Raw genomic sequence first — 26437 nt, forward strand, 5'->3', positions numbered from 1 at the left:
ATTCTTGTTTGTTTTAGAACTCTGTATATATCCCCTATACACAGTACTGTATATGAAATTTTGTATATATTCAGGTGTACAACAGAGTACAAGAAACAATATATCTATGTATACAAATAACTACATATTTTTACTTCAGAAGTCTGGCCAAATTATAATGAGAAACCGAGCCGACAAACGTAACGGGACAGTGTACTCTGGCGCCAAGCCTGGCTGAGGAAACATCTGCACTGACTGTCACAACCCCCTCACTCAGGAGGACTGAACCTGGGAGAAAGTGGGGTAGAGTGAGGGGTGCTAGAAAAGATCCACACAGCGACGTGTACAGCCAAAGAAGCAGATGTGAGGAATTAGAATTTGACCGTCATACTGCAGGTGCAGTGGGTTGCACTCTCAACCAGAAAAGGGGGAAGAAGGGAGAGCAGAACACGCAGGATTAGGAGAAGAGAAAAGGAAAGAGAAAAGAGGAGACAAAGCCATTGTGGATGTTGTATCGGGCTCCTTTTTAGGGGGCTTCTGACTTAGTGGCATTCAGTCATAATCCCACAAATAGTAGCTTTGCACCTTTGGCTTTTCAGCCAAGAGCTCCAGGGAGCATTGGCTACATCAGGAAAACTGAAAGGAAAGTGCAGCTGGCATGGCAGGAGCTGCTTGAGAGTTTGAGTGAGATCTTACCTTTCTTGAACGCAATAAAGATAAGGTCTGAGTGACACTGAGTGTGAAACTCATGGTCTGACGAGACCAAAACGCTAAGTGCTAGGAAAGATGTGAGCAGTGCTGGATGACAACAGAGTAACAATCAGGCCCAAACTTAGACAAGACAAATATTTATTACGATAAATAACACACACAGTTACACAACATACACCAGTTACACTATAAACAAATGGTTACACTATGCACTATTTACAATTCAGTGAGTTTTAGAGCCCTACCTTCTATAGACATAGAATGCCCAGAATTCTATCCTTATAATCTTAATACATACTGTAAGACACCTTTCAGGACCAAGAGAGAAAACCTGCATCTTAATAAACAAAATGGATCCTTACCAGAACCAAATCCCTCAGGGTCCAGTACTCAGAATTCATATTATTTGGACAGAATCTGGATTCATATCTAATTTCAAGGAGGTGTTCTCTCACGGCACATACTTTGGAGGAAGAGGAGGATGATGGATAATGATGATGGTCCCTTTTTCTTCCCTTTTTTCTGTTACTGGCATAATGGCCTCACTAGGAATGACTCAGTAAATATTTATGTTTTAAAATTGCTGATTTACCGATCTAACAGTGACTTCAATTAACTTGAGGTAATTATTAGGAACACTTTTTGATTACCATCATCATCCTCCAAGATTGATTCTTTCCTCATGACTCAAGAACAGCTGTGTATATACAGTAGAGCAAAGCAATACCAGTTGTCTTAAATCATCAAAATAAGGTAAGATTTATGAGAACTACAAACCTCACTGAATTTCAGCTGTCCCACAGTCACAACAATATAAATGAATATATACATGTGTTTAAGATTAGAAAAATTAACAAGCCCTTCCACCTGTGCCACAAGGATTCAAATAACGTCTTAAATTATCTACATTTAATTTCTAGCACATTTTTGTCTATTTCCACACCAACAAAAATCAACATAGAGATATGACAGTCACGTTTGAAAGAACACTTTTTTCTTTGGCCCCATACGCAATGCAATTTTAGAGTATAATACTATATGGCAAATTAAAAGGTACTGTATAAGCCTCATTTATTGATTGAAGAATACTCTTATCCCTTCATACACAAAGCAAATAATTACTCAATAGTTGGGCACATCTAATTTTTAATATAACCTATTGTTTTAGTTTTTAATTAAAAATGGCAAGTAACATCAAAAGAAAATTGTCAGTAGTCTACTGTAGGTGACTATTAAATTAAATATTTAAATAATTATTTAAACCAATTAAATACAAATACTTTGTAAAAACACAATTGATATTTAGACATTAAAAATCCTCCATATTTAAATAAAAAAATATAAAGCTTATTTTGTAACATCGTAATGAATAAATTTCAGTTTTTTGATTAATGGAGAAACAAAACATTTAATTTCTATTTTTCTGTCACATGGACAACCGCCTAAATAATATTTATTTTGCTAATTAACTATCTTAAGTACGTAATTCATTATTATAGCCTGTTGTTCTTCCTTCTGGTATTATTTGCTATTCTAATTAAGTGTTCAAGAACAAAGTTTCACTATAAAAGTGATGACGCACCACGCCTTTCTGACCTTTAGAAAAGTGTTAATGATGCAACACTGATATTTCCCAACATACAGTAGCTTCTCCTTATATACTGTAGCTCAACAAAAATAGTTTTAGAAACCACATGCCAGAAAGGTCAGATAAAATGGCCATTTCGAATGGAAAAGTGAATAGGTAAAAACAACAACCATGAATATGAAATGCAATAAGTATTTGAATAGCAGAAAAAAAGTTATGCTATTATCTTCTGATGCTTTGCTCCATCAGGTACCAAAGGGGCTAAAATGGTTCGCTCACGTTAGTTTTAAGTAAATGTGTCTGAAGACTAGAGAATACATTCTATTAAGAATCGTGTTCTCTCTTAGATACATGGACAGAACAGGGTAGCTGTTGATCAGCTACTGTGACTGAATGAAGCAGGGGTTTTTACTTTTTTACCTCTGCTGTAAAACAAATATGTACGTATGCTGTTGCTAACTGTTGTGTGGGTTACATTAAATGTTTTTCTTTGAAAAGATAGGATGCCTGCAAGTTAATTTATTATCACTCTTTAAAACAGAGTCACAGTGCATTGATCAGGCACTAAATAAAGTTCGCACAAGTTAAAAAAAATTGTATCTGAGCAATTATTTCCCAGTAAGTTTTCAAAGAAAGGACATTTTTTAAATGAGCTCCTTTTTGTCCCTATACAGTATTTTAGAAAGAAACACCACTTTTTCTAATTAATTTAACACCTATTGAAGTACTTTTAGGATTTCCATGAGATTTTTTATTTTCTTACAGGCACAAACCTTTTGGAAATATATTCCATGTTGAAAAGAAGCACAAATAACCTGATGGTATACCCATCCACCAACTGAAAAGAAACTTGCAAGCATAATTAAAAAATGATGATTATATACAACTCTTAAATAAGTTTACATAACTCGTACTTTTCCTAATAAAAATAATGTCCCTGTGTTTATTCATTAAGTGATTTGGATTTTAAACACTTGCTCCCCTGAATGATATCCAAAAACATTTTTTCATACAACTTATGTATAGAAGATGTATTGAAGATCTTGATGATTTTTTTAATGCTTTTTAATAACCTTCTTGGAACTTTCTTCCTTCTTAGTTTCCTAATGCTTTGTGAAAGTCCCTTGGCAATATCTTGGTCCCCATTTTGCATCTTCCAAAGTTGCAAGAGCTGAAGAATGTACTGTTTTGATTCACATGTGCTCATGATCTGTTTGATGTCCTCTTCTTTCACTTTGTTTCCAGGCAGGCTGTCCATTACTGCAGTCAAGTGACTCAGCGTCAGGTTTCTAAAACCGGCACATCTAGACACCACTCTCTCACAATGATTCACACCTGCAATAAAACACAAAAGCACACAAGTTGTTGTAACTTTAATCTTCAATAACCACTTAGTCCTATACTGTACTGTATATGGTAACAGTGAGTAGTTGAACCCAACAGACAATGAACTCAAAGCAAGATGGTATGCATGTCACACCCTGTACACCTAGAGGGCACTCTGCTTCTGTCCTGTTCCTAGTTCCCTGTGATTATTCATGTCTTTCCGGAGTGTCTTGTTGTGTAGCGTATTTACTTCCTGTGTCTGCTCTGCTCCTGGCTTAGCATTTAGGGTATGGATGTCGTGAGACCAGCCTAGTACCAGGTCACCCCACGTCCATGGCCTGAGGGCACAGGTTTCTACACCGACATTGTTCGACCCCCTGAGCCTGAGCTAACCTCCGTGTTGTCCCTTTCACCGCTACGCATAGGGTCGCTACTGCTCTCCTTGTCATTCCATGGCAATCCCTTCCGACATCCGTGACAATGCCCAAACCATTGCAGGGTATACACAAACATCCATCCATTAGAGTAGCACATTCCAAAGACAGCATCTGGAGAACACGTATATGGCATCTGGGAGAACATGCAAACAGAAGGCACCCCAGGCAGGAATCAAACACAAGACCCAAGAGTTGTGAAGGAATAGCACTAACTCTTCTGCCATGGCGCCATGGTAGCAACATGATTAATCATAAATTACAGAAAGTCAAATATCTGTTAGGAGGAAATACCAAAAAAGAACACAATATCATAGTTGTTGTTATCATAGGTTTTTTTTTCTCCAAAATGAAGCGTATACAAATTAACTACAGTATAAAACAAAGGAGAATTATAAAATAAAGAGAAAAGTTAAATGGACAAGAGATAATTCCAAAGTCATTATTGCATTTCTGTTATTAGGATAGCCTAAAGGTGTGACCAATGATACCATGTTGCTATCAAAATAGTTAGATTGGATGACAGTATTTTCAATGTTTTATAAGGTATTTACTGATCTAAGGATATATTATCATAAATAGAATGAGAGTAATTTTAAGTTTTGTTATTTCCTAATGAGAATGGAGAGCATGCTGTAGTTTGTTCTGTCTTTTATGTCTGTTGGAACATGACCCTGAATCTTATAAGCAAAACTATGTCTTTTAATTGTAAATTTGTACTGTATTGTAGCATAACACGTACTGTACTGTATAAAAGTGGTTAATTCATAGTATTACCAAACATTATCAAATAGAACATGGGAATGATACTCAACACAGGAAAAAATATTCTGAAACAATCACAAATATTCTAAGAATTGTGTGACATTTAACTAATATGTCATCTTGGGAAAGATATTAAAACTGTTTTGCATCTCAGAAGAATGGGTGGAATTCCCCTGTAATCTTAAAAACCAACATTTTCCCATGATTTACTCTCTAGAGAGATTGTGTGTGTTTCGGTTGCCTGAGTTACTTAATCTCAACTGGCAGCCCATTAAAGCTAAGCAGGTGTGAGTCTGGTCAGTACCTGCATAGGAGACCTCCTGGAAAATTACTGGAAGAGGTGTTATTGGGACCAGCAGGGAGCAGTCATCCTGCGGTCTGTGTGGGTCCTAATGCCCCACTATAGTGATGGGGATACTATAAACTATGTAAAAAAAGGTGGCATCCTACAAATGAAATGTTAAACTGAGGTTCTGACTCTCTGAGATCATTAAAAACTTCATTTGTTTCACAAAAAGAACAGGAGTGTAACCCCAGTGTCTTGGTTAAATTTCTCACTAGCCTTTATCATTCATGACCTCCTAATAATCCGCAACTATGAAGTGGTTTCATCACTCTGTTCTATTTCTCACTGATACTGTTGCATCATCCAGGTGAGCGCTGCACATTTGTGGTGGAGTGCTTCTCGTTACCTGTAAAGCTCTTTGAGTGGAGTGTCCAGAAAAGTGCTATATAAATGTAATTTATTAATATTATAATTATTTACAACTGAAGAAGCAGAAAAGAAATTTAAGACAATTTAACACTGAATTCAAGAATGGGCAAACATGATCAGATGTTATTTAATCCACATGGTCAAAGTATTGCATTGCAAAACACACTGTGCAAACTGCGAATATACATGTAAAATAGGAAACTGAGCTTGAATAAGATACTTATGAGACAAGCTTAGTTGTGTATTTTGACATTATTTTTGCTGTCCAGACAACTTTGGAAGCAATCGAATGATATGTACTGTAGCTATAAATAAAACAGTAGCATTTAAATAAAGGGATGTTGTGTTAAAATTGTACAATACACTAGGATATAACTCATTTAGAATACTGTAAACAACTTTGGCCACAAAGATTCAGGAAAGATGCTGTTGCTTTGGAAGGATCATTTATGAACAGTATAGAAGCAGCAAAGGAAATTCAAAAAGAAAAAAAAACTGCAACTTATCAGCCACATGGTAGATGACATTTGTCATGCATAAAGTGGACCAGTGTAAAGTACAAGGCAGACCAATTTGAAGCTGAGAATAGAAAGCACTACTTTGTAAATAGAGTTTTTTAAGTATGAAACTAGCTGCCTAGCCATGATAAACTGGCTTCTTTCAAGGAACGACTAGATAAAATCCTTGGATTGCTTAGCAACTAACTTCGAAACAAGCAAGATGGGCCAGGTGGCCTCCTCTCATTAATAAGGCATTTAAGGCTAGCATGCAGTTTCCAAATACTGAAGAGAACAAAATTAATTAATGTGTGCATCAGATAGCCAACTGATATCAAAGTGTCCGTCTATTGCAAGATACTGTAGATCCATTGTCAGATTGTTTATATTTCAACAGGCTTATGTATTCTTTTAGCACCAAATTAAAACAACCAAAACAAAAATCTAAGCTTTTCTCTATCTCACTAAGTGTTTCTTTTCTTTACCTCTCAGCTTGGAACAAACCTTTAACCTCTTCCTATGCAGTTTATGCATGCTGATGCAGCTCCCTATTCCAACGTTGTCAATAAACACTTAAGTTTGGTTTATCTAGTTTTGTAGCTCTAAAACTTTTTAAGGTACTAGTTTTTAGTATCTGTTCTTTCTTCTTCGTCTCTCTATATATTACATATACATATAAAATAACTGAATAACTGAAACTGTCAGAGTGAACCATACAGTACATGTAAAAGCTGAAACTATTTTATGACATTATAGACAAGTACAACAAAATATTTAATATATTTATTTGAAATCCCATCATTGTTGATAATATACAAAACTGCTGAAGGTTAACAGGTTAACAGACATGTCCTTGAAGCCAATTCTCTGGCTTCTTTCAAGAAATGACAGGATAAGATCCAAGGATCAATAAACAAATAAGATAATCAGTCAAATGGGTCAGTAAAATAAATATTTTATCTTTTTGACTCACTGAAGTCACAAAGTTACTCTTCTCTTGAGAACAGAACAGAATTTTTCTCTGTAAAACAATCCCACGACATTCCAATGTCACTAATTAGGAAGCAAAAAACAATCTAATCAAAACATTGAAAAGTTGTTGAAACTGAAAGGGAAAACACTAGCCTCTCATACATTAAAGTGAGATAACACTTAACATTGTATCAACATGCTTTATGCCGTATTTTTGCTTCACTCTCGTAGATGGCTCCAAACTTAAAAAGAACAATGTTCTACATAGCAGTGACAAGATAATCTTGATGTTTCTGACAACCTTGCAATCAGATATTCTTGCTAAAGTGGATTGGATGGCATTGCTTGCAAGGTACAAGTGGTTCCCTACAAAGCAAATTCAAACATGATACTGTATGTACTGTAAATTGAATGCTTTATTGGGTACTTTAAATTAAACTCACCTTGTATTATACTAAACATGCTATCTTGGTCTTTGTTCTGCTGCACCCACAGTTTCAGCAGGTGAAGAATCTGTTGCTTGGGACTGCAGGTCTTCCTCAATTTTTCTATTTTTTTGTTGTCCACTTTTTTCCCAGGCAAGTTCTCAATTAATAAATCAAGCTGGAGAGAGGATAGCCCTTGAGATACAATAAACTGGAATATAGCCTCCTCACATAGAGTGATATCTAAAGAGAAAATAAAAAGAATATATAAAATAATCACATTTATTATGGCATTTATTAAACAATCGTTCTAAACATTCTGAAATCTAAAAAAATACACTTTCACTTTGCATTATTATAGGGTACTCTTACACTTCTGTAAATCAGTGTTTCCTATATAAAATGGTTCATGACATACAATTAAATGAATGCCTGCTGATAGTCAGATTATACTGAAGGACTTTGAACTTTATACATGTTTACTGCTACCAATCAGAATCCCAAAGGTATAACATAAACATGAAAGCTCCTGATTTTTGTATCTGCTGTTTATATTCCCTAAATGGACTTGGCATTAGTTTATCAGCTCTAAGGCCTACAGTGCAGATATTACCACAAATGGGCTGACGAGAGCATACAAAACATGTGTAGCCTGACATTCTGCTTCTTTAAGCAGAAGAAACAGAACTTCTTTTAGCCAGCAGCCATATCACCCTGCAACTCACAACAGGCAACCCACTGAGCCTGGTCAGTACCTGGATGGGAGACCTCCTGGGAAAAACTAAGGTTGCTGCTTGAAGAGATGTTAGTGCGGCCAGCAGGGGGTGCCCCAGTATGGTGAGGGGGACACTATACTGTAAACAGGTGCCGTCCTTTGGATGAGATGTAAAACCAAGGTCCTGACTCTCTGTGGTCATTAAAAATCCCAGGGCGTCACTCGAAAAGAGTAGGGGTGTAACCCTGGCATCCTGGCCAAATTTCCCATTGGCCCTTACTAATCATGGCCTCCTAATAATCCCCATCTATAAATTGGCTTCATTACTCTGCTCTCTCTGCTTCTGGCGCATTATGGCTGCCGTTGCATCATCCAGGTGGATGCTGCACATTGGTGGTGGTGGAGGGGAGTCCCCATTACCTGTAAAGCGCTTTGAGTGGAGTGTCCAGAAAAGCGCTATATAAGTGTAAGCAATTATTAATTATTATTAAAGAAACCTGGCCAGACTGTATCACAAACAGATCAGACTGAGGGCTTAATGCACCTCTCATTCAAAGATGGGTGGCACAACTTGATCTCAGACTGCATGCCTCAGCATGTATTCGAAGCTGGACTCCATTGGTTGACCAATATCTGATCATAAACATGTATTTATTAGTGCACACTGGAAGAATTAGTAAAAGGCTATTTAGGGTAAGATGTTAGTATTTCAGTCCAAAACACCCAAGGTTTCAGTAAAAAGGAGCAAAAAATAATTAAATGTATTGAAAACTAATAATTAATGTAACTAGTAGATGAATGTAACAGACGACACACAGTGGGACAGCATATTGTTGTATTTACAAGGCAGTGAACAAGAATGAAGTTAAATCGTCCCTTTTAGTAATTTGTTGTTATAGAGGAAGTGTTTTGCATTAATAAAGATGTCAGAAACGTCACAGAAAATGAGACGCCGTTTCTAAGATGAGCAGTCAAAAATCAAATACAGTCACACAAATAAAAATTCTCAAATGTCAAAGACTGAAGATGAATAGGCGATTGTTTTACCTGAGTGACACTGAAGGTGGTGACGAAAACACTGAGTGGCTCCACCTTTTCCATTACTCTCACATATAGCATCTTGTGTTGCAGTACCAGGAGAAGATGTCTTGAACCCCAGGTCTGTGCAGTTTGTATGTTTACTACATTGTTCAGTTGTTGATAGTCTACTCGAATAGTAGCCATTTGGACATATTTCACAAACTGTATCACTTTCCGGCGTACCTAGACCATGGTCAAAGTAACATAAAAGATCATATTTAATGGGAAATGGACAAACGGTATATTCAATATTTATCAGAATAATTAGACTGTCATCAGTTTTCTTTAAAGCTGTTGCAAAATATTTCTGAGAGTTATAAACAGCTTAAACATTCTGAGTCTGAAAGATTGGTGCTTGCAGCATGATCTCTGCTTTTTGTGTTTTACTGGGAGTGTTTTACACCTTTAAGAAATAACAGCTGGTTATCGTTTGGAAGCTTCATGTGTAAGCAGTTTAGATTTTCTAAGGATTTCCAAAGCACTTCTTCTCAAAGCTTACAAAGCTACAAAATTAATTTGATCCTCAAAAGGAATCACAATTTCAGAAAATATGGATATGTTGACAGAAAAATCTTGAGACTAAAATCTCTACCACAAACCAGTTTATTAAATATTTTGTGGAAAAAGCTGTCAATTAAGGAATAAGTTTCAGAAACACCCACATTGAAACTTACATAAAAGGGAGGTGCAACAGCCTTTTATAGTGCGTTTCTTTGTTATAAATCTGAAAGCTTGATATTTTATTAACAAATGGTGTTGTATCTACTTTTAATTGTGAAGAAAACCTGACTGCAAACTCAAGAACATCAGACTCCATTCAGACATGAGCTTCCCTCCACATCCTTGGGAACTTCCCCCATAGAGAAATAAAAGATTAAAATCTACGTACTTTTCACTTTTTTGTTCTGGATAATCTAGAACACTGCTTATTCTTTGTTCTTAATTTTTGGTTGTCACGTGACAACATATGAAACATTTTTTTTCTGTGCTGGTCTTCAAGCCTCACTAACAATTTTGTAAGACTAAAGTAAGATCATAACCTCTTTTTTAAAGGGCAATCACCTATCAGGAGAAAAAGAAATTCAGTTGTGGGTTATAGGTATTTCCAGCTTCTTTTTACAAAACAGAAGCAAGAAAATACTTGATTTTTTAAAAATAATTCACTTTGCTGGAGCAGGATCTCTTATCTTTGCACCCTTGCGATACAAGTTTCACATTAACAAGCCAATCTGTGGCTGCAATATCAGGCTGAATGAAACCAAATAAAGAAATAATTTCTCACATGGAGAAGTAACACACACTAGATCACTTTAACTCCAAATAAACAACATTATCAGCATGAACAGCACATGCTAATCCCAGAAACAACCCCATTCAGTGTCAGTATTAGAAAAAGGCTCCCAATTGATTTAACAAGTATATTATTATCAGGTGTAGCCCTTTTAACTGGATGTCACTGATTCACATCCTGGGTCATAACACTTGAATGTGACCTGGATTCTCCAAGTGACAGTGCCCTACAGAGCACTGATGATCTTTAGGATGATCTTTAGTAGATCAGTGATTTTTCTTGTGGCTTGTTGCGTGCCTATAAGCTTGCAATTATGTTAGTGAGAATCATGGTTCATCTCTAATAGGCACTAACTTTTTATGCTTTATGCTCATTCACAGGCCATCATTTAAAGAATGAACAGATCTAATGGTTACTTGTGGGAGGGGCTTGTCTGATGGGACATTCTCCTTGAGTAATACAGAAGTCTACCATCAAGCCAAATCTTTAAAAAAACTAGAGATTCCAAATTTAGAAGAATAAACAAAATCTAACAGATAATAAAAAAATAATTTGTGACTTCAAGATTGAACAATATAACAGTTAATTTAAATATTACATTCCATATAGTATAAATTGGTCCTGGTGTCAGTGTGTGTGTTTGTGTCTCTGCGTGCCCTGATGGACTGGCGTCTGCCTTGCAGGATAGGCTCCGGCCCCCCGTGACCCTGTACTTGATAAAGTGGTAAGAAAATAGATGGATAAATTGACCACTTTGCTTTCAGCATGTTCCCAAAAGAGTTGTTTTTCTATGCAGTATCTCTTCTTTTAATTAGAAGCACTTCATTCAATACATGAAAAACCATATAAGAATTATTGCAAGTTTCAAACCACCTGCTCAGAAAGACCTTGCTGTCAGGGGCCATGAAAAAGATATTTTCTTGTGAGACCCTCACAGCCAGATTTAGATTGTTTCATTTTATCTAAACAAGTAAAATGCAGTACATTTCAGTGTATGTGCTATTTTACTTTTTGAGAAAATGTTTTTAACTATAGAATTGTAACTAAATGTAACAGACTAGTAATTGAATATAACTGAACAAAGACATATGAAATAATATGTTTAGGTATGACAACATGCATATAGAGTAAGAGCTAAGAAAATTAGATTTGAGTATAGAAGGCAAATTTTGTAAATAAATGCCTTTGACATATCCATTTACCTCATGAAATACAATGACACTTCAGTACTGTATTCTGTTTTCCAGGTTGTTTTAAAATTTTCCTGTGTTGCTTTCAAACAGCCACAGGGACTGTTGTTCCTGGAAATGAATCATGAAAGCTGCAGGCAACTCTTAATCAAAATGTCCAACAACTCCAGGCTTGTTCTGGGCTTGGATTTATTTACTAAACTGCATAGTCACAGGATATTTTGAGAATAGTCCAACTCTTTCATTCAGCATCTGGATTGGGCTTAGGTTAGTTATTAACATGTGGTGATGCTAACTTATGGCATAAGGGACTTTCCACTATGAGGATAATGTGCTGCCTGCACTATGAAAAAATAGTCTACTGCTCTAGGAAACAAGGATAATCATGCTACCTGGTGAGCACAGATGTCATTCAATCTGGTCTTGAAACCAGACTGTTCTTGACAGTTGAACTGGAAATCTCAAAGATATATCTCCCTTTCCAAAAAATTAAAATAAAACAGCTTTAAGGTATCAGTTGCTATCATTTGAAACATAAGCACCGCTTCTGAATTTTTTTTTAATAATATTCAAAATGTTAATAATGTCTCAATCCCCAATGATAAATTGAGCTAAAATATTAATGAAACTATTCAGCGTAGGAATCACAGGACAATTTAGCTGCTTCAAATAGAGGCTTTTATTTGGCCTCTGAAATCTCTACTACAATATTTAAACCACTAAATATCTCTTGATACCCTTCAGTTATTCAGAAGTCTACCATCTGGATAGAAGCACTACCAGAAACAATGATTGTGCCCGTAAAATACTTCTGCAACCATAGTACAAATATCAAATGCAGATGTACTGTTTGTCTGCAGTGTTGAGAAAAGTTACTTTTACAAAGTACTATGTTCCAGTTACAAGTTTCTTGTGTAAGAGATTACTATTTAAATTAATCATAAAGGGGGGGGGGGGGGAAATAGCATTTTACAAGATTATATAATAATGTACATAATAACTATGCACCTATTACATAGATCACTGCAACTGAATTACTCTCCCCCAGATGTTCATTTTAAAAAGTAACCCCTTATATAAGTAACTTGTAGTTGTTATAGAATACTTTTGAAAAGAAACTCTCCCCACTGTGCGCTCAACAATATGCCGAGTGTGTTAGGATATTGCTTTATCCAGAGTTTCCATTAATATGTTCAAATGGTGTCATTGACATCTGGAGCCTGGCAATTATTTAATCTTGTCCACCTTGTTGGTCATTTGGGCAGGACTGTGGTTTTTGACATGCATAATTTGATTGGGAATTGAAAGTGAATACTTGGGGTTATTATCGTCATACCGGAGGGTGTAGTCATGCCTGTGTTCAAAGGTCCTTTGTGTGAGCATGTCTTCACATCTGCATTTCAAATACTTTGAACTGTCGATAATCCAAAAGCCATAATCAGTAGGCTATGAGAAAGAAAACTACCTTGCTGCAATTTTTTGCTTTGTAAATAAAACAGCCAAAATATAAGAAGCACTCATGAAAAATCCTATGTGTCAAGGCTTTGATTGAAGTAATTCTATTGCAGAACGATCTTGTCAGGCAGGCAAGGCTGGGCCTGGTTAGTGGAGGAATGGGAAACCTGTACCACGATGCTGCTGTAGGTGGTGCTGGTGGACCACTAGGTGGCGCTCACTGTTCTGGACCAGAATTTGTAAACAAATGCCCCAGAATGACGAGCACGGGCATTGCTGCTATAAGAACTGCCATCCTTTAGAAAAGACAATAAAGTGAGATCCTGACTACTTGGTCACTGACAATCTTGTGGCATTGGTCATAAGAGTAGAGGTGTCAACCTCAGCGTCCTGACCAAATCTTACCTTGGGCTTGCACAATTGCACATTGTGCAATTACTAGCCCATGTGGCACATATCCATTTTAGCCCACTTTATGAGGACAGCTGCTTTTTAAAGGATATTAGCCTTAATTCAATGTACAAAAAATGCCTATAATCTTGTCCTGCTACGAAGTGGACTTACTGGAAAATAACGTCTGCTACAGTTCAACCCAGGTGGGGACTCTACGTCAGTGGTGGAAGAAGTGGCTTCTTCTTATATCTGCAAAGCTTCGGGATGAATTGGTATGAAATGTGCTGTAGAAAAGCAAATGATAATGATAAATAGCAGGGGCCTGTTACAAAACACAGCCTGTATCCCATTAAAGAGGTTGTCTGAATTTTGAATTGATGATATGTCCCCATTTGCACACACTTTCCAGAAGGGACAATAAAGTGTAAGTCACCCAGAGACAGAATATTCTGAAACTAGAGAATGAGATTCAAAACTTCTTTCCTCACCCAATAAATGAAGAAGCATCTGTCATCTGTCCTAAAATGGGCTATAATGGATATGTGCCACAAGGGAGAATTTATTGGAAACTCCATTATAAAGAACAAATAAAAAATAAAAGATTTTTAAAAATTATAAAGGATTTCTTCTCTAAACTTTAAAAACAGATTTTTGTTTTCTTTTATTATCTTAGCTGTATGGTAATTACTGCTATGGGTAGCTGTACATTCTGTCTTACATCCTGTGTGGTTGCATGTTGTTTTGCAAAAATGGCAGTAATAATCATCTCTACACCTCATCCCACTCTCAAACAAATATATATAATCACAGTGATACTGCGCCATCTGCTGATCCTAAAAGCCTCTGCATTTTCTCAAAATGCTCTTAAAAACTATACATTCACATGATGTTTTATGGTGATTTGCCACTTCTAATCAATAAGATACAAATAAACGGGTCAGACATTAAAGTGTATAACAGAACCCAAACTCTAGTGGGTATCCCAGAGCACTTTACCCCACAGATTCACATTAAACCACAAATATAATGTGTTGTAGCAATAACTTGACAGAAAATTTACATCAATTTCAAATCTTCACACTCATAGAATCATCGGACAGGTTACCATGAAGAGTACCTCTCTAAAAAGCTAATCTGATTTAAAAGATCATATGTTCTTTCCAAGTATTAACTGTAAATCAATTTACCACAATAAAGTTGATGAATATGCCCTTATGAACTAAATCTGATATTATATGTCAATAATGTCAATAGTGTCAGAGTGAAAAGTGAAAAGATCTAAGATCCTGTAATACATTAAGACATAATACATTCTGCAGGTATTTTACAGCAATATCTGTAAAAGACTGAACAGTATTAATTCTCCTTTATATAATAGATTACTGTATGTTTGTTAAACCTTGATAATTGATGGGTTTGTGGATAAAGAGAAAATCAGATTCAATTTGATTTCTAAATGCTGACCAACTCATTCCAGCACAGGAAGGATAAAGATAAAGACCTCAGCACATCTGTCTTCAAGACATGCTCTGTCCGAACTACAGTACGTGCCATTTTTCACACTGAAAGCCCCACTGTGGCCACAGAAGACTGGAGGAGGGACCTTACTCTGGCTAACAACACTGCAAGCTAACTGGTGCTTGGCAAGCCAGAGAGTTTGCTGTTCCAGTGAGCCTAGAATACCCTAGCTGACTCACAGCCTCAGGGGAACTTGCCCAATCGTGTGGTACCACATGGGGATTCCCAGTTGCAGCCAGTTAACGGTGTAGACCTCAACATATCTGTGGGCTATGGTTCTCAACATGCACTGCACACCAGTGCCTTCCCTTGTTAAGCTAATCAGCAGCTCCCAGACAATTAAAACTGCCTAAGGGACCATGAAAAACATGACTTTAATAAACTACCCATAAATATGAGTTTAAGTCAATTTGTAAATTATCTACCAAATATCCCTCACAAAAAAGAAAGACTGTGCAGTTTTTTAAACACAATTCCCTTGTACATCCATATATTTCTGCTGCTACTTCACAAGGTTATGCATGGCCTCATAATCAAATAGTGACAGATGGCCCTTCATGTACTGCCACTCAGACCACTCAGGCTGTTATCACAGACATCTCAACTTTGGAGCACTTCCTTCATTAAGAAAAATGTGAAAAAAACACCACAGACACAAAAAGAACCTTCCCAGCATCCAGTACATCCTCAGAGTTGATGTCCCATGAGATGCACAACACATTGGTTCAAAATTTAACTTCTGTTTCCTGAGAACACTTTCACTCGTTCTTTTTGCACAGCATCAGAACTATGATCAAATTCAACCAAATTACAATACGGCTCTTGAGAGTTCATTATTTTGGGATGGCAGGTATGCATTAAATGGAAGCCTGTCGCAAACTCTAAATGAAGCATGACTGATTCCTTATTGTCAGAGGCTTCTTGTGCCTTTCCAATGGAATGCTGCCATCAGAATTTAGGTTCAGGATTTGCAAGTGGAGGGTGGATCGGAGTTTAGATTTAATCCAGGCCCTAGTCAGCTCTGGAAACGATGACACAAACTTACTTCACAGAGTGCTGAAAATAACATAAGAAAGCCATTAAGTGTTAGGAAGATGACAAAGATGTTATACATTTATGTAATTTAGCATTGGTGTTTAAACATGTAGATAAGCCAGACAGCTTGGCATGCTAACTACTGTGTAATCCTGACTGATTAATAACCACATCTAATTTATCCTGGCACGTAGCTAATTACTACCAGTTGTTATTGTTCAGATGCTATTAGTATAATCCAGTTTTTTAGCCAAGATTCAAACTATGTTTTATAAACAGAATATACTAAGTGTCTCAAAATGCTGCACTTTGTGAGACTGTTAATTAGGAACTGTAAATATTCTTTAATTGTCTTCAGAAGCAATACATAAACTACTCTATGTTCACTGCCTGTCCATTACCAAAAATGTAACATTACCAAAACATGTAACATTATGTAAAAATGTGAACCACACATCAAAAAATAGAGAAAGACAGCTCATAAAATAAATAGCTGGTAACAGGAACCACAGTGGCTTGTCAGAAGCACTGCCTTACATTATTAATATTTAAACTGTCTTTACAAATATTTTTAAAAGTCTATTGGCATTTTAGAATAATTTTCACTAGTTCTGAAAGTTCATTAAAAATAAATAGCACATGATGAGATTTTGGTCATTTTTAAAGTTATTGCAAGAGAGATTATTCTCTTTGTCCCAACATCTTGAATGCACTTATTGTATTACGATGGGAAATTGTAGATCTGCTCATTGTATTTCTTATAAAATGGAGCAGGAACACATTTCCACTCTTTCCATGAGACATGTCAGAAGTCTTACCATGAACACCTGTCACAAACTATTTATCTTAGATTGGTTAAGACATTTAGTTCCTCTAATAATGGACACTCTGAATAAACAGTATGTACAAAGTTAAGAGTTTTGTCTAAGTCAATGTGTTGCTAAAATGTTTACCCACATCCACAAAGCTACCTACCTCGTATCACTGCACTATTTCAACACTCACTACTTGCTCTATAATGTCATCAACAGTATAAAATTAAATTGCCAAAGTGATAACCTACTGTATATTTTAATATTGATGGTGGTTGTATGTAATCTAAATAATACCCCTCACTACTTTTCACTATCAGTGGGCATAATATAAGCAAATAAGTTAACTTTGCTAGGGTTTCCAATAAATTCATTTGCAAGTGTTAAATATTTATTTAAGTTCTTGAGAAAATGGATGATTTTACCTGTCTTTTCAGGTCTCATCCTTGATATACATCTTTCTCCGGCAGTCATGACACAGAAATCTCCTTAGGGTTTGGCCAACCACAATGGTGGTTTTTAATAAATATCCATTCGAAATGTTATTTCTTAACACATCAAACATTTTTTATTTAAAATGTGAATACATCTATTTACTATTGTGTTACAAAACTCATCTTCCAGATTTTGTTCAACCTCCAGGGCCAACTGCATTTTACCACAAAAATATCCTGTATTTACAAAAGCGATATTTTTTTTAAAAAACAATAAGCTACTGCAGAATGCAATATGGACACAGAATACTTGGGTTACATAAGTTACTGTATATGTACAAAGTATAAAATGCTTGTTCAAGGTAAAATGAGAAAATACAGGAATCTATTCAATGAGAAACTGACCTAAGAACTAAGCCAAGAAATTGACCTAAGAACTAAGAACTATTTAAAATAGTTATTACTAATAGATATTTACTATTATTATATTAATATATGTCCTTCTAAGTGCAAAACAATAAAACTAATGCTAAAAGTAGGGCCTAAAAATCTTTCCAAAAGAGCTCATCTATATATCTATATATCCATATACCAAATAGTCAGAAAATCTTCCTTTTTTTGCTTTACTCAATAGAGTGGGTAAAAAAGTACCGTATGACAATACTCTAACACAGATTTAAATGCTCTTACATAGGATCACCGTAAGACAATCTTCAAAATATATTCCATTACCAGTTAGGAATACCATGATGTTCTTATTTTACAAATTGTAGTGTGAGCAAATTCTTCAAAGACATTAACTAACCCAACAAAATTAGATAGTATTTTTCCCCTGGGAAAGGAATCATTTTAAATCTGCACAGTTAATTCATCCATTGGTTTTAGAAGGACATACTAGAGGTTTTGTGCAAATTTTTCCTACCCGTCATGCAAAAGAAAGTCCTCTTGAGTACAATATTTCATATTAGAAAAGCTTACACATACTCTACTCCATTCCTTTGGAATGGTCAGCTCAGCTATTGTCTTGTACTTCACAACACATACTCCATTGTGTAATTCACCTCATGAGACCTAGTATCTGACATTCGGACGTAATACTCACTTATTTGAAGAAATATGACTAATGTCTTTCATGTTAAATTGATGTTTGCTTTCTAAATGTGGAGATACAACTCATGCACTATTTTCACAAAGGTCGGGTCGCTGATGTCACAAGCAGATTCTGAAGAGCGGAAACAATTGTGATTATAGAATCACTTGTTGGGAAAAGGGCATCATGGTATATGGTTATCATTGCTGCCTCACAGGCCTTGAGTGTGGGGTTTGATTGTGACCCTCTGTGTGAAGGAGTATGCCCTGATTTCTCTATGGCCATGCAGAGTTCTTGTCTGTCGCTCTGGTAGCCTTCCATACTCCAAAAGAATGCTGTCTAGGTTAAGTGGCATCTCTGAACCGCTCCTGTGTGTGTGTTCTGTGATGGACTGGTCTGCCTGGGTGTATCCTGCCTTGTGTCCATTGTCTGCCAGGTTAGGCTCTAGGTCACCACGAACCTGTAGCTTAATAAACATCTAATGTCCAATTGAAACAGGAAGGATGGAATTTAAAAACAAATTACTTAGTCACAAACTGCAGATACCATGACCCTTTCCAGGAAGACAACCATGTGAGACATTCTGTATGGCTGGATATGGGAGGGCTTTTGAGTAGCTCAGCCAATAAGAACACCAGCTGAACTGTACAATCCAAACGTAAGCCTGAGACTCTTCAGGCTGAAGTTAGCATTAGCCAGCTAGTGGTTTCGTTGCCTTCCTTCCTTCCAAAAACCATCTCCTGTAGCTTGTCAGGTGGCTGCAGGCTTGCAGAGATACCAGTGAGAGCAGGCTGGTGCGTCGAAGAGGCAAGCCCATGTTTCTCATCCCCTTCAGCGTGGTAGAACCAATGGTACCAGAAAGTCAAACAATCTGCAGTTTCTAATTAGGTGCCACCTAATAAAAAAACATATACATACCTGGAATCTTTATGCCAAATCCAGGCTGACACGCAGTGTGTTTAACGCAGAACTCGATTTCCAGATGATAGCCCTCGATGCATTCACAGATTCGGTTATGTGTGCTGTTGCACTCTTGCCGAACTCTCTGTTTCTCCTTGCAAACAGCAGTGCAATACTGACACTTGTCATCCCAATGCCAGTGCTCAGAGAAATGGTGTTCAGGACAAGGTGAGCACACAGTCGGTCTGGTGGAACTGCAATGTTCCTGTAGAGCTGTACCAGGTGGGCACTGGTCACACACATAAAACTGGGATGCTACAGGATCCCAGTGCTGATACTTTGGTACAGGTACCTCATGAAAAGCCCAGGTAAAGGAGATGGCAAAAAGCTGGAAAGATAAAGAAAATATTTTAAAGTACTGTAAAACTGAAACGAGCACTTACAACCTCCAGTCAATCCCTCTAAAACATGCTTCAGAAATCTTGACAGCATGAAAAAAAATGTTCAGAGTACTTCTTCAGCTAGGAAGACACACAGAGAGACTGAGTACAGTGTTTCCTTGTTTTCTCTGATTTGATGTTTATTGGCTTGAGTCCAGTAATGCAACCTTCAAATGCTCTATTAGAGTTAAATGTCCCAAACTAACTTATTTATTAAAACAATTATTTAATCATGTTGTTTTCTTCCTAGAGCATGATGTATTCACTTCAGGATAAGAAAAGATTAACTTTTGACCTTCCGACCATTACAGTTTTCCTTTGTGGACAGAGTGCAACCACAACAACATCTTAGGTTAGACCTTGAATCAACTATAATTATGTTTTCTGAAAGATCCACAGCAAAAAGTGCAAAGGCTAGTCTTTAGGAAACAAAGTTTATAACATATACAGTAGTATATGCAATATTTCAAGAATCTGATTATTTATATTCATATGACCTCTATGCACATTCAAACGTTTCACAGGGTGTTTATGAAGTACAGATCATGTAATGTAGGTACAAAAGGTATACTGTAGGTATTCAAAAGATAACATATAGTACATAAAAGAGTTTTGCATAACAGAAAAACAGTTTGTATTCAAGATAATATGAATAAACAAAGCTTACATTACAGAAAACTATTTACATGAGGATTCATTTCTGACTGGGCAAAGTGTCTACCTTCAGAGAGAGCATAAATCTAATGCTGTCCAAATACGTGTCCATTCTAAACCTTTTACTTTTACTGTTCTGTATATAAATAAGAGTTTGCATTAAAAGATTATATTGATATTCTATTAAGTCTATTTTGCCTCTCTATAATTTTAATAAAGCATCTAGACACTAAGCAGTGTTGATACTAACCCGAACAGTCACACTAATCCTAACCTAACATCATCAACACTGAATACTTATGGACGCTTTATTACTACTTCACAGAACCTCAGTTTATAGAAAATTCTTGATTAATAGAATATCAACTAAAGCTTTATTTATGAGACCTTATTTACAGCATGACTCTTCTTTCCAACAAGACCCTTGATATTCTTGGTAGAATACCTACGTGACCCTAATATAATCTGATTTGAGTCCATGTGATCTTTATCTGTGGTGATACCTGAATGATTGATTATTCTCGGCTATGCTGCACAAACCAATTCGTGTTTAATAACAACAAGACCCTGAACTTCATTCAATTTCATCTGATCCAATTCAATGCATAGTGGAATGTGTTTTGAATGAAATTTTAATGCTAATTCCACATACGTTTCTTTACCAAAGCGTCATATTGATATGTAATGGTCAGACAAAATAAAACTAAGCCTATAATTCGGTTCTTATGTGCCAAGAGGCATCAGGGTAAATCAGATTCCAACTATTAACTTTTATAAGCCTCGGGTCATACAGGGATCAAATCACAGTTGAGGGGAGTTTAATGTTCTTCAGTCAGGGCCCAGGGGATCCAACATGAGACGACTACCTCATTCCTCAGAATTCAGGGGACTGAATATTTGGGTCACCTAGCTCATTTTGTAAACCGCCTTCCCGCCCTTGAACCGGGCCAGGGTGGGGCTGAGGCTCGCCGGGCTGGGCTTGCAACACTAAAAGCCTTTTCATGACTTACAGTATTAAGGAATGGGGAGGAACAGGGTGGTCTGCAGGGTGTGGTGATGATAAAATATTTAATTTAATGCTCTGGGTATTATTTCAGATTCTTGGGATGAGGCAATCTTAGGTGATGACAATGTAAATTGTGCCTATAACTTCAGCTAGCCTACACAAATTGCTGTAGTGTGAACACTGTACTATGGAAGACGGGCAACACATTCCTGTGGACAATATCTCTACAATCTACTGGTGTGATATTAGACAGTCATCACTTGTGTCTATGATGGCTTACATGCATGGAAGGACATGATACATACTGTAGATGCATGAAGCTGTTTAGTTTAAACTGTAATTGTCCTGTGGAACATATCACACAGGTTCAGTGTATACAAAAACTAAATTATATTGTTCTGTGGTGTAACGTCTTAATGACGTGTAACTGTTGTTAAAATAGGATAACTTTATAAACACTTTATATCTTTATGTTCTTCTGGAAATGATGAGAACTTTGACTTGTATTCTTCTTAGTTTGTACTGTATGTGAGCACTTCACTTCACCATTGCTTCTTAATAAAGTGAAATTATGAAAGCTGAAATTATGATAGTAACAGTCCTTTCTGAGTGTTATTCCTTTAAATTGTTTATCTCACAGTTAACTGGTATCATGAAGTACCATGAAGCAAAACTTCTTAGTAAAGTGCTGATTAATGTCAATAAATATCTGGAAAGGATATTAAAAATTAACTACTGAATTTCAAGAAACTGTCTTTTGTCGAAATGTGCAATTGTGTGCATTTTCTTGTTAGCACTATCCGATTTAGAGTTGCCAGCGGTGTTTTTTTAGTCTTGGCTTGCAATTCCTGTCTCCACAGCTGCAAACGGTGGGGAGGATGGGGGGAATACGGACATGTGGGCAGACCCTCTCACCTTTGAGAGGAGCCGCTCAGTTTTTCGAGCCGGGAAGCACGATCCCGTACGGGAGGTTGACCGACAGCTGGAAGGGAGGAGTGTCCCTCACAGAAAGCACCACTTGCCTGCAAGACCCCGGGAGGTCACAGGGGGCGATCAACAGAAACAGAGAAAGCCCTGTCTGATTAAACCTACAGTACCCTTCCCTCAGAAGCCCTTAGCCAACTGGGCGCTGCTGCTTCCGGAGTTCCGGCTACAGTCCACTAGTGAAGCACGAAATTATCCTCCAATACCCATTCACTCCTCCAATTGCTCAGGGAAAAAATGAATTGTGCAGAGACAAGGAGGTTGGAATTCAGCATGCATGAAGTTAGAGACCAAGGTTATGCACTGGGCAGATGCTCTATTAAGGTATTGCAACAGCATGCTCAGAAAAATAACTTCAGATATGCTGTACTGCTTCCAGACACTTTCTCTCAAACGTTTAACATTGCCTGGAATAGGAAATGCCTTTTATCACCAAGCTTTGCACATCTTGGGGGGGCCGACATTATGTGGAACAATAGCTCTTTCCATGTCATAATTAAAACCACTAAAGTTTTAAATCATTTGCAGATGAGACCAGTGCTTGTTTTCCACCATACGCTGTATGGCTTCAAAGACAAGATTCCATATTTAGGCCGGACCACCTACAGTCATGTTGTCCTCTAATATACACTATAACGACTAATGTACCACACTGGTCATGCTTGCCACGAGGAAAACAGCATTGTTTTGGTAGCGGAGCAACACAATTACAAACCATTACATCATGAATTCCGAAACAAATGAAATGTAAAACATTTGACTCGTCCTAATCATTTCTCCTTTAAAATGATAGTCCAGATGCCAAGGTTCTTGTTATTGTGACATGTATTGATCATGTGATGATCATTGTATTGATCAGGTGTAACACATATACAAATTTCATGCTCTTTGTATTAGTATGCTGTAGCAAAAAATATATGTTCTTTTTTTGTCCTTTATTTAAAAGAATGGAGGACCAAAAAGAATTAGATTCCATACTAATGCACTCCAATTGATTTCCATCAATAAACCATCTTTATCACAGAACATTCCTGGTTTTGCATGTGTTATGAGAATCAAGTGTCATTTAATACCATTAAAATACCAGTATTATTGACAAACAAGCAATTCAGATAAAAATGTGATTGCCCACCCCATCATGCAAATAAGGGTAATTTTAATCTCTCTTTCATATCTGTTAAGAATACATTGTATTATACTGTATGTGTAAGAGATAAAGAAGTATTTATATACATTTATTTGCTGTAAATATTTGTTCTTGCATTAGAATATTTATGACATCTACTGTACATTTTTCAATTACATCATTTATTTTTTTCTTAATCCATCTTTTGCATGCCACATATTTCCCTTTTGTTGATTTACCTTTGAAATGACATAAGAACATAGCAGCTTTTACAAACAAGAGGAACCCATTCAGCCCACCTAGCGTGCCACCTTTATTTACTTTTTGGATTCTGAGAAGGTTTTTCATTGGTGGCTTTGATGGTGGGATTAGCAAACAAATACACCAGACAGACTCCGATCTCACTGATGTGGCACAGAAGCATTTTGAAATCTATCATGCCTCTCAGTTTCATCCAAAACATATCTGTTCATAAGCAAGATTAGCTGCTTTATTCTAGATTTATTCATTAGATTAGATTAGAATGGACTGAAACAGTAATAGCAAATCATTACACATACACAGGAAGATATACAGGAACTGTTACAGTGGTTCCCTTTCACAGTATGAATGAGCACTAGAAACCTAGACATTTTTATTAACATTTGTGGATCTGGACTTTTTTCTCTGTGCTGAAAACATCACGACTGGATTACATATAAGATTGGTATCCTTTGTTTTGGACGAAATGAGGAAGTTGTAATAGTGTACTTCCTTCAGTAACTTTTTGTTCCTTTGTGAAAAACACTGAGACGTAAACTTTGCCTAACGGAATACTACCATTTCAGTTATCCAATGGAATTAAACAGGGAACAAGTTCTACTTCTTGTTTATTCAGTTTCATCCAGAGAACAACAGTACTATGTGTGTAATGTGCCCTGAGGTTCAGTAGATTACATGGTTTTTAAACTGACTTTTAGATTGACTGACATGTGGGAAGTTATTACCTCTTTTTTTCTCAAAGGTTTGAAGAAGCCAACTGCAACGAACAGCATGATCATGTCCCCAGTACTGTTTCATTTAAAATAGTTGTGTAATAAACACATTTTCCAGTACATTTTAACAGATGCACTCTACAATGTGAATACCTTATTGGCATAATAGCCTTCATTTATCATTCATGCTATGTATTGTGTAGATGCCGCATAGCTTTTATGTACATTACAATGGAACCAAAATGTACTTAAACTGAAAAAGGCAGGAAATCTTTGTCTATACTATTTACCTTGAAATAACTCTGGACCAGCCAACTTGACTGCACATCTGACTGCACTGATTATTCGACTATATCATGTTTCAGTTCTTAAAAAATATACCTTTCATGTTGCTCATCATCGCACCCTGTGTCTTGCCTTGCTGGGAGGTTGGCCTTGATTCACCCCAATTTCCTTGCTCCATTTTACTGTGGTTTTCAATACACCTTTCCTAAGGTAGACCAAAACCTCGCTCTGATTGGAAGGCAATTAATTTATTTTTTTTGTCTCATACTGTCTTTCTAAATAACAAACTTAAAAAGAAAATAATCTGCAAATATATATAATTAGTTGTACCAGTCATTTGTTCTTATGAACTGTTTATCTGCTGCTTCCCTCCGTAAACCATTACTTTTATTTTCAGCTGCGGATCTCTGGATTTCTCAATGCGAAGTTGTTTTCTCTTGTACTAACCACAATCTTTAATGTGTGTGCTCGGGTTTTTCTGTGGGAAGTCTGACTCGCTCACAGCAACCTACACCTCATTCTATGATGGAGCGACTGTCTGTGCTGTGTGGTGAGAGGTGATAACTTTCTTGGCACAGGACGTAATAATACATATTAATATACGGTGACATTATACTCTTGATCCGTTACCATCACCACCTTAGGTAATTTGAAATGCAAACCACCCGCTTACAAAAAAGCGTAAAACTACATCGAGAACCTGAGCTATAATGTAACATCATAATAATAATGATAATATCGAGTTCCGTTTATTTAGATACAAATCTGCAATGCTCGAAGACTTGAGATGGGGAAACAACAATTTAGTCATTGTACTGTAAATGAAAAAATAACCTGTCTTACTTTTGAAATACATTACCCATTTATGAACGGGGGTCTCTTAAAGTAGCTTGGGCTTATCTACGGTATGATTCACTTTTCTGTAGTTTAGCTCTAAATATTTAGCATACAGTACACCTTACTACTTACTGTTATATTTACCATTTCGCAAGAAACGTTATGCAGCAAAGTATTTAATTTAAACAGCCCATCACAGTAATACCATGAATCTCTTTACAATTAGCTTTTTTTCCGATTTCCTGAATCTAAATACTTCCTCCACTGCAAACAGACATTTCTACTACAGATCTGTGTTACGGATGTATTTACACACTTTAAATAATAAATCCTTGCGGTACAGATACTTTCTCTCATCAAGGCATTCTGATGTGAACCACTAAACTCTTAGAAAACAGAAGAATACGCAACTTGAAAAAACGTGATAAAATACTGTTAAAAGTATGATCGAATCTTAAACGCAATCAGACCGTGAATTATCAGATACTACTTACCACATGAAGCTTCATAACTGTCTGCGACCTCAGATTGCTAACACCCATCTCTCTTTCCAAGTGCAGTAGGTTTGGACAAGTTAGTTTCCATACTTATAGTTAGGGAAAAAGGGAAGAAAACCGTGCCCAACCCACTTGATGTTAATTTCCAGTTGCAGATTTTTTTTGCCTCTAAAATTCTACCGCATATAGGTGCAGCGTACTTTTTTTTAAAAGAAAAACAAACGCAGTGACTCCTTCTCCCCTAAACGTTTTAAAAGAAGCTTTCTGTATTCTTTAAATTAAAAATCGTGTATACGAATAGCAGTCGTG

The 26437-nt window shown here is 36.6% G+C and overlaps 1 protein-coding gene across 1 annotated transcript; it reads right to left on the minus strand.

Moving 5' to 3' along the window:
* Positions 1-812: 812 nt before the first annotated feature.
* Positions 813-26189, minus strand: LOC148822957 (tumor necrosis factor receptor superfamily member 11B-like). The gene is made up of 5 exons (XM_088929199.1): positions 26126-26189; positions 19344-19713; positions 9175-9390; positions 7431-7655; positions 813-3613 (listed from the first exon to the last, which is right to left on the minus strand). The coding sequence occupies exons 1-5, from the start codon at positions 26171-26173 to the stop codon at positions 3222-3224; spliced, it is 1251 nt and encodes a 416-aa protein (XP_088785325.1). The 5' UTR covers positions 26174-26189; the 3' UTR covers positions 813-3221.
* Positions 26190-26437: the final 248 nt, after the last annotated feature.

This window comes from Atractosteus spatula, chromosome 12, assembly GCF_055471065.1.
Source record: "Atractosteus spatula isolate fAtrSpa1 chromosome 12, fAtrSpa1.hap1, whole genome shotgun sequence".
Taxonomy (NCBI): domain Eukaryota; kingdom Metazoa; phylum Chordata; class Actinopteri; order Semionotiformes; family Lepisosteidae; genus Atractosteus; species Atractosteus spatula.

Bases quoted from the DNA above. Each gene is read 5' to 3' on its own strand.
- LOC148822957 (XM_088929199.1), bottom strand. From the start codon at position 26,173: ATGGGTGTTAGCAATCTGAGGTCGCAGACAGTTATGAAGCTTCATGTG. The intron at 7,656-9,174 runs GTAAAACAATCG...TTTTCTCTTTAG, and splicing joins CCACCTTCAGTGTCACTCAG to ATATCACTCTATGTGAGGAG. The intron at 3,614-7,430 runs GTGAGTTTAATT...GTTTTATTGCAG, and splicing joins CATGTTTAGTATAATACAAG to GTGTGAATCATTGTGAGAGA.